This window comes from Musa acuminata, chromosome BXJ1-4 (assembly GCF_036884655.1).
Source record: "Musa acuminata AAA Group cultivar baxijiao chromosome BXJ1-4, Cavendish_Baxijiao_AAA, whole genome shotgun sequence".
Taxonomy (NCBI): Eukaryota; Viridiplantae; Streptophyta; class Magnoliopsida; order Zingiberales; family Musaceae; genus Musa; species Musa acuminata.
Window position 1 is genome coordinate 31222923 of NC_088330.1, and position 9304 is coordinate 31232226.

The window sequence follows — 9304 nt, forward strand, 5'->3', positions numbered from 1 at the left end:
TTCAACGAAAAAAAGGTACGTTACACACATACTCGTTTCTTTATTGAAAGAAGAAAAGGACGTGTATGACTGCATGTCACTAGATTTGTTGGAGTGATTTCACAACCATACAATTCATCTCACATTTCTTTCCCTCCTCTGATGACTCCTTGCCTTGTAAGCAGTCATTGTCTGCTTTACAGCTTCACAAAAGGTAAGATGGGACCTCTGAGAGTGAAGTCAATTCAAGTCGAGCAAATTATCTTTAGGAAGCTCTTTATGCCACACAGCATCATGTTGGTCGTCGCATGCGTTTACCCATTAAACACCTTCAGTACTTTCTCAATCTGTCAGCCTGTTTCTGCGAATTGAAATTAATCACTACAGAATGGGCAGGTCTTTACCACATGCCCTCCGCTACAGCATCAGCTTCATACTACAAAAAAGGCATGGTCATATGATGTGAACAACAACCCCTACTTTAGCCGACTTGTTGACTTGGTGGCACAGCCGGAGAACGGGAGTCCATATAGTCGATCATATTTTAGCATTCATCAAGTCAGAAAGCTTGAGCACATCGAGAGAAGGGAGACTCGGCAGTGTGTTGACAGTCGATAGGGTTCCAAAGACCTGCTTCATTGTTGGGCGTGACTCTGGGTCATGTTCCACGCAGCAAAGTGCCAACCTCAAAACTGCAGCTACCTCGTCTGCAACCTCCGTCGTAGGGAGTGATGGACGCTGGTCTAATACATATTTCACAAGCGTGTTTTTCGGCGACGAAGGCAATGACAGAACGGAAACGAGTCCTTCCCCATGTCCTCCTATTAGCAACTCAAGCGTGACCACTCCGAAACTGTAAACATCGCATTTGGTGGTCACTCTCATCTCATAAGCAAGCTCTGCAAACAATAACCGATAACTGAGGAAACCTTATATCGTAGAAGGATCTCCAAAAGACAGCTATGTTAGGCTACTTTGCGCCTTGATTGATGAATAACTACGTGTACAGTAAATCGACTGCTGTTTTCTATTTCTAGATTGATGAATAATTCATGTAAATGAGCTACAAGCTGATGGACTTTTAACTTGCAAAAAATGTATTACTATATGACGTCGGGGGAGAAACTTACCCGGTGCCAAGTAACCATATGTGCCGGCAAGCATGCTCCAATTTGATGAATCTGGCTTCAGGAGTCGAGCAATACCGAAGTCAGAAACACAAGCCTTGAGTTCTGAATCGAGCAGAATATTGTTGGTGGTTATATCTCGATGAACAATGGGCTGATCGCAATCATGATGCATGTAGGACAGAGCACGAGCCACATCTTTGACAATGTTCACCCTCTTCACCCAGTCCAGTTCGGCAGCTGCTGCTTCGCTTCTGAGGAGGGATCCCAAACTTCCTCTCTCCATGTACTCGTACACCAGAAACTTGTGTCGAGCAGAGGAGCAGAATCCGTAGAGCTTGACGATATTTCGATGTCGAATTTGAGTAAGAGTATGTATCTCGTTTTGAAAGGATTGCTCATTCGATGTAGTTTCGTCTTCCTGCAGATGAATTTTCTTCACTGCTAGCATCTGCCCGCTTGCTAATTCTGCTCTGTAAACGCTGCCATATGCACCACTTCCGATACAGTATTTTTCATTAAAATCCTCCGTGGCTGCAACGATATCCTTGTATGCATATCTTCCATCAAAGTTAAATACACAGAATGTCATGCCTTCTTTGTTGCCATTATTTTCGGAAGGCATGGAATGTTTCTTGGTCTTCTGGAACAGTGAAAACGCTCCCAGAAAAACAAGTAAGATGAATAAGACGACCACGGAAGCAATGATAGCTGAGATAATTGCTCTGTGGTGCTTGCTTCCATCATCTTTCCTTGCAGTATAAGAAAGACATGGAGGCAGGCCTTTGACGACCCCACACAAACCTTTGTTGTGGACAAACCACTTCGCCGGAGCTTTCCGGAAGACTGGGCTCTCAGGCACAGCCCCCTCCAATTCATTATATGATACGTCAATGATTAATAAGCTGATCATAGCACTTAGTGAAGATGGAAGACCACCGGACAAATTATTATGTGAAAGATTCAGAATTTGCAGCATCGTAAATTTGCTGAACTGTGAGGGTATCTCACCCGTTAGTGAGTTGTGGCTGATGTCCAATGCGTCTTGAAGGTACTCCAGGCTGCTGATCTCTGCAGGAATTCCTCCGCCGAACTTGTTGCCATTAAGCTTCAGGGAGCGGAGCTTGAGACAAATGCCTATTTGAGACGGTATTCTTCCTGTCAAGCTGTTAACTGATAGATCAAGGATTTCAAGGTCGGGCATCCTTCCAAACTCTATTCGTACCTCTCCGCCGAGTCGATTGCAGCTCAGGTTCAGCTTGTAGAGATGAGGTAACCTGCCCAAGCTCTTTGGAATCTCCCCCTGTATGTAGTTGGAAGAAAGGTCCAGTTCTCGTAGTTCTTTTAGATTGCCGAATTCTGGTGGAATGGCTCCGGTGATGTTGTTATTTGAGATTGCCAGGAATGTGAGATTGTCCCATCTTCCCCAGTCCGGTGGGAGTGCACCTGACAGCCTATTGAATCTTAAATCCATATAAGAAAGATGTGGATACACTCCAAGAAGTTGTGATATATCCCCGGTGAGTTGGTTTTGCTCGAGACGGACTCTGATCAATCCCGTACAGTTCTTTAAGGTCCCGGGAAGTTGACCTCTGAAGCTGTTGTTGCTCAGTGAGAGATACTGTAGGGTTCTTCCTTTGCATATGTTTGAAGGCAAGTCACCGGAGAAGAAGTTGTCTGACAAAAGAAGCGATGTCAAACCTGTGATGTTGTTTAACTCGGCAGGCAATCGACCAGACAACCGATTATTGAACAAGCTTAGGTCAGTGAGGTTCCTTAAGTTACCGAGGGATGGAGGAATTGAACCGAAAAGCTGGTTGTCATGGAGATCCATACCCATGAGCTGGGTCAGGTTTCCGAAAGTGGATGGTATCGGCCCGGAGATTTGGTTGTCGGGCAGAAAAAGTTGGGTTAACTCATTTAGATTTCCTATTTCCGGAGGGATAAAGCCTGACAATTCATTAACCCCAAGATAAAGTTTCTCTAATTTAGTTTGATTTCTTCCCATAAAGAAAGGGATATGACCTGTTAGACTATTATTGAAGAGCCCAAGTTGCACAAGGTTTAATAGATTTCCCAATTCTCTGGGGATGAATCCCGAGAGATGATTTTGATAGAGAGACAACTGGTATAGGTTCGTCAAGTTCCCTAAACTGGGAGGGATGAAGCCAGATAGTTGGTTCTTCCCAAGTGTAAGATGCATCAACTTCTGAAGTCTTCCAAGCTCCTGAGGTATGAAACCTGTAAGTTGATTATCTCGCAGGTGCAAGTGCAGAAGCCCGGTAAGATTGCCCAAGGATGGAGGGACACAACCACTTAACTGATTCTTATTGAGATATAGGAACTGGAGCGCCTTCATGGAGCCTATTTCGACCGGGAGTTTGCCCGTGAACCGGTTGCCTATGAGATCAAGATATACAAGGTTGGAGAGAGCCGAGATGGTCGGAGGAATGACGCCGTCGAGCTGGTTGTAGGAGAGGTTGAGACCGACGAGTGATCTCAGCGTTGAGAAGTTGAGAGCATCGAGTGGCCCTTCTAAGCTCATGTTCGGCAGGGACATGTCGGTGATGACAGGGCGTCCTCTGTGCGTAAGGTTGCACGTAACTCCAGTCCAATTGCACGGATTAGAGCTGAGATTCCAGGATTCAAGGAATTGCTGGCCGTGAAGGGTGGACTTCCAGTGGAGTAGGGTTCTCGCTTGTGACCCGAGTGAAGCTGTCACCGAGACAAGATGAAGAGAGAGCAGCAGCAGGAGGAGGAGAGTGGTGGAGAGGAGCCGCCAGTTGTGCAGCTGGGATGCCATAACTGCAGTGTAGCTAATCTGGGGGAGGATGTTGTACTGCGAGCAAACAAAGGGCCCCCTTATATAAAATGTATGAGATGGATGTGAACTATCGGGAACCGAGTGGGACACATTTGAGTCTCGAGCATCCTCACCAGCGGGGCTAAAGCTGGATGGTATCACCCGTTCTCATACTGTCCCCTCCGCAAAGTTTGGTGGAAGGTTAAGAACCATTCCTTTCGATCATCACCACTGATCACTTTTCATTTGTTAAAGCATAAAGTGGACTCATATTATTACTTGGAGAAATCAATGTCATATAAGAAGAAGCACAAGAAAAACTTTGTAGCAGTAGATTTCTGAGTCAAGTCAGCTGATCTTATCAAGTTCAGCATATTCCTTCTGCCAACTGGGAGTCATTTTATAATGTTAAAGAAGAATAGCTTTTGTGACATTAAAATAAGAAGAGTTTTGCTGATGATTAATTTTCTGCAGGTGCGGCCAAATGATCAAGATTCGGAATCCCATTTGAGACGTCGACTTTCTATAAATCAAATGTGCAGTTAAAACTATTGTCATTTATTAATGCATAAAGAGATATATGATTTCATGGCTATCGAGATCAGGTTGGGTAGAGATGACGTGCTGAACTTACCCAATGGTTCGTTTCAAATGAGTTGGATCCCGATTCGATTTGGTTGATCCACAATGGATACGGAACTTGATAGTGAGATTTATCGAGGCCAATGGAGGAAAGAGTATTCCAGATTTGAACGATAGAGAAATAGGCAAAGAGATGTGAGTGGGCATTATTATCAAGAATGCCTCAACCAATGAGACTAGGCCATATGTTAGGCTTAAAAGGATAAAGATCCTAATTCCAAAAGTCATAATAGAATGAGACAAAAGGCAAGGGACATGCATGATGTGTTGGTCCGGGACAATTTGGTTTTGGACATTAAAGGTGTTTAATGTGGTTTTGATGGCTGCGAATGGCAACCCCGGCATGGTAGTATTTAGTGTTGAAGTCGCCATCATCAATCCATTTAACCTTGATGTGAGACCACCATGTAAGATTAACTTGGCGAAGGAGGGCATTATATTTGTTACGAAGACAAATATGTGCTTAAGAGCAAAATCACATTGTTTAAGAGAGTATCAGCTTGAGTGGATGCAAGAAGGTACATTATAGTAAACATTGATCTTTGGCATATCATTACTAAGATCACAACAACATGTAATTAGTGATACAAATATGCATACACAATTGTACACATCATAGGAACACACCAAAGAAATCATCCAACTTTCACAACAACGATACATGATATGAACAATATTCACAACACTCGATCACATCACAATAAACATATATAAGTATTGCTGATAGTAAACATAACAATATTCACAACAGTAATGCATAATAGTTCACAACAACAAATATATACACATCATAGTATTCACAACAAAGATATGAACATACATTAATATCACAATAAACATATATATACCAAATTTCATTACAGCAAATAACATATATAACGCTCAAAGAACTTTACCAGCAACAGAAGCTTGACAAGGAAACCATGTACTACACACAGATCAAACCTTTCAATGGCCAATAAAAGATGCAACGGATGGAAGCGAAGTCCACTTGGTTGATCATATTTCTCGAGTCATCAAATCAGAAAACTTCAATGCATGGAGAGATGCCGGGCTCGGCTGCGCCGATGACTTTTCAAAGATCTGCTTCATCGTCGGGCGAGTTTCTGGGTTGATGTCAACGCAATGGATCGCCAATGTTAAAGCTGCAGCTACTTCATCTGCAACTTGGTCAACCGGAAGTGATACACGCTGGTCTAATATATCTTTCACAAACAGGCTTTGGCCGGAGGAAGATGATAGGGTAGAAATGATATCTCCTGGGTAAGTTCCCACTAGCAACTCGAGTGTGATCACCCCAAAACTATACACATCGCATTTGGTGGTCAGTCTCATTGTATAAGCGAGCTCTACAGACAAGAAGATCGATGATCAAACTTCCTTGATACAGAAGTATGTCCTCTAGTTAGAAAGTTAAGAGTCAACGCAATAGGGACATTTGCACTTTTACTGAAACAACAATCTACGATTCTAAAATACCATAACATGTCAAGAAATCTTCGTATGGAGTTACAAAATATTAATCAAAATGTTACCTGGTGCCAAGTAACCATGCGTGCCGGCAAGCATGCTCCAGTTTGAGGTATCTGGATTCAGGAGTCGAGCAATGCCGAAGTCAGAAACACAAGCCTTGAATTCTGAATCCAGTAGAATATTGTTGCTGGTTACATCTCGATGAACGATAGGTGGAACACAATCATGATGCATGTAGGAGAGAGCACGAGCCACATCTTTGACAATGTTCACCCTCTTCACCCAGTCCAATTCTGCTGCTGCTGCTTCGATTCTGAGGACGGATCCCAAACTCCCTCTCTCCACGTACTCGTACACGAGAAACTTGTGGTGAGGAGAGGAGCAGAATCCGTAAAGCTTGACAATATTGCGATGTCGGATTCGAGTAAGAGTTTCTATCTCATTCTGAAAGGGTTGCTCGTCCACCGTGTTCTCGTGTTCGGACAGGTGAATTTTCTTCACTGCTAGCACCTCTCCACTTGATAATTATGCTCTATAAACACTGCCATATGCACCGGTTCCGATCAAGTACTTCTCATCGAAATCTTCTGTTGCTTCGATGATATCCTTGTATGCAACTTTTCCATCAAAATTCAAAACAGAGAATGTACCCTGTTTGATGGGATTATTGACAGCTTGCACTGTGTGTTTCTTCGTCTTCTGGAATGGCAAAGCAATTCCGACGAACGCAAGCAAGAGAAGTAAGACGACCATAGATGCAACAATAGATAAGAAAATAACTGTGTGATGCTTCCTTCCGTGGTGTTCATTTGCAGTAGATGAAGCACATGGAGGCAAACCTTTGACAACCCCACACAAACCTTTGTTGTGGACAAACCACTCTACTGGAGCTTCCTGGAAATGCTTGTTATCGGGAACTGGACCCTCCAATTCATTGTATGAGACATCGATGATGAACATGCTACGCATATCCCTAAAAGTTGATGGAAGATTACCCGTCAAGCCATTGTGTGATAGATTCAAATTTTGCAACATCAACAATTTACCGAATTGCGTTGGTATGTCCCCTGTCAATGAGTTATGGCTGATGTCGAGTGCGTATTGAAGGCACACCAGATTGCCTATCTCAAAAGGAATGCTTCCGCTGAGGTTGTTGTTGTTAAGCTTCAGCAATTGGAGGTTCATGCAATTTCCTATCTGATATGGTATCGTTCCTGTCAAGCCGTTTCTCGACAGATCAAGAAGTTCAAGGTTGGACATCCTTCCCAGCTCTGCTGGTATCTCTCCAATAAGTTGATTGTTGCTCAGGTTGAAGTTATAAAGATGAGCCAGGTTGCCCAAGCTCCTCGGGATCTCTCCTTGGAAGTAGTTTGAAGAAAGGTCCAGTTCTTCCAGCTTTGATAGCTGTCCAAGTTCTGATGGTACAACTCCGGTGATATTGTTATTTGAGATTCTTAATGACTCCAGATTGTGCCATCTTCCCCAGTCTGATGAGATTGCACCCGACAATCTATTGAAGCTTAAATCCAAATACCAAAGATTGGGATATACCCCAAGGTGTTCAGATACATCCCCGGTCAGTTGATTATGATGCAGACGAACATTCTTGAGGCTCGTACAATTCTTCAATGTTGCGGGAATGGGACCTTGGAAGCTGTTGTTGCCCAGAGAGAGGAACCATAGGGCTCCTCCTTTGCATATCGCTGGAGGCAAATAACCAGAAAAGTTATTATTTCTCAATTGAAAAGTAGCCAGACCTGTAATGTTGTTCATCTCCGGAGGCAAAGGACCAGACAATTGGTTATCGTATAAGCGTAGATCGATGAGGTTCCTTGAGTTACCAAGTGATGGTGGGATTTGGCCCGAGAGCTGGTTAATTTGGAGAGCCAAGGTAGTGAGTTGGTGCAGCTTTCCAATTTCTGGAGGCATAGAACCTGACAATTCATTCATCCAAAGGACAAGGATCTCCAACTTGCTCTGATTTCCCACCGATGAAGGGATGGGACCTGTTAGGCTATTATTAGCGAGCGAGAAGTGCACTAGGTTTATTAGGTTTCCTAGTTCTCTAGGAATGAATCCCGATAATTGATTTTGAGAGAGGTCCAACATGTTGAGGTTTGTCAAGTTTCCTAAACTAGGAGGGATGGAACCGCTGAGTTGGTTTGTCCAGAGAGCAAGGTAGGTCAACTTTCTAAGTCTCCCCAACTCCTCCGGGATGACACCCGAAATATTATTTATTTCTAGTTGCATTTCTGTAAGCCTACTAAGGTTGCTCAGAGACGGAGGTATAGGACCACTTATCTGATTCTCGCTAATATTTAGGAACTGAAGCGCCTTCATGGAACCAATCTCTACAGGAATTCTTCCAGTGAACCTGTTGGCAGTCAGATCAAGAGATACGAGGTTGGAGAGAGCCGAAATGGTAGGGGGAATGTTCCCGTTCAGCTGGTTGTAGCTGAGGTTGAGATTGGCAAGCGATCGGAACGCCGAGAAATTAAGAGCATCGAGTGGCCCTGCTAAGCTCATATTTGGCAGCTGTATCTCGGAGATGACCAAGCGCCCATTGCGTGCGGTGTTGCATGCAACCCCAGTCCAATTGCATGGACTGGAGTCGACGTTCCAGGACGCGAGCAACTGCGGACTTCGGAGTGTGGACTTCCAATGGAGTAGAGCTCTCCCTTGGGACCCCAGCACTGAAGCTGCTCTTACAAGAACAACAAAAGGAGAGAGAAAAACTAGTAGGAGTAGTGTGGTGGAGAGAGAACTTCTGCGTAGTTTACATGCCATGATCGTAATATAGCTTAAGAAAGGATTGCAGAACTTTTTGTCGTGCGTTTGGGCAAAGAGATGAGGGAACTTTTATAGGCGATACTCCCCTGTGAAAATAATGTCTATACATTTACATCCAACAGTTGCTATAGTAGCAATGGAGCGGAGAGAATGTGTGGTGAATTCATGTCGTGTTATGCACGTTGCCTAGAAGGCTTTTACAGGCCTTATCCAATGTTCTTAGAGCGAGACTTAGTTTACGGTGTCAGCAGAAAAGGACAAAAAAGATGAAGCACCAATCGAATAATTGTGGTTGTATAATGTGGAAATATTTGTGTATCTCGAAGGAAAAAAAAGACGAGTGATCGGAAATAGCCATTTCTTTGGTGAATCCAGTCTCTTGTTAGTGCCTATGATCATCGGTTGAAGTCTTCGTTTTGCTGTCGACATTTAATGTTGTGCCACCTCACTGTTGGATGATTGATTTGTGCGCCTGTCCAGAAGAGAAATA

The 9304-nt window shown here is 43.7% G+C and overlaps 2 protein-coding genes across 2 annotated transcripts; both read right to left on the reverse strand.

The window, feature by feature from the left end:
- Positions 1 to 4203, reverse strand: LOC135652747 (MDIS1-interacting receptor like kinase 2-like). The gene is made up of 2 exons (XM_065173963.1): positions 1110 to 4203; positions 1 to 878 (listed from the first exon to the last, which is right to left on the reverse strand). The coding sequence occupies exons 1-2, from the start codon at positions 3907 to 3909 to the stop codon at positions 517 to 519; spliced, it is 3162 nt and encodes a 1053-aa protein (XP_065030035.1). The 5' UTR covers positions 3910 to 4203; the 3' UTR covers positions 1 to 516.
- A 1142-nt stretch (positions 4204 to 5345) lies between these two features.
- Positions 5346 to 8834, reverse strand: LOC135672511 (MDIS1-interacting receptor like kinase 2-like). Its single transcript, XM_065180992.1, has 2 exons — positions 6087 to 8834; positions 5346 to 5900 (listed from the first exon to the last, which is right to left on the reverse strand). Exon 1 carries the CDS (start codon positions 8809 to 8811, stop codon positions 6550 to 6552), a length of 2262 nt encoding a protein of 753 aa, XP_065037064.1. The 5' UTR covers positions 8812 to 8834; the 3' UTR covers positions 5346 to 5900; positions 6087 to 6549.
- Positions 8835 to 9304: the final 470 nt, after the last annotated feature.

Bases quoted from the DNA above. Each gene is read 5' to 3' on its own strand.
- LOC135652747 (XM_065173963.1), bottom strand. From the start codon at position 3,909: ATGGCATCCCAGCTGCACAACTGGCGGCTCCTCTCCACCACTCTCCTC. The intron at 879-1,109 runs GTAAGTTTCTCC...TATTGTTTGCAG, and splicing joins ATATGGTTACTTGGCACCGG to AGCTTGCTTATGAGATGAGA.
- LOC135672511 (XM_065180992.1), bottom strand. From the start codon at position 8,811: ATGGCATGTAAACTACGCAGAAGTTCTCTCTCCACCACACTACTCCTA.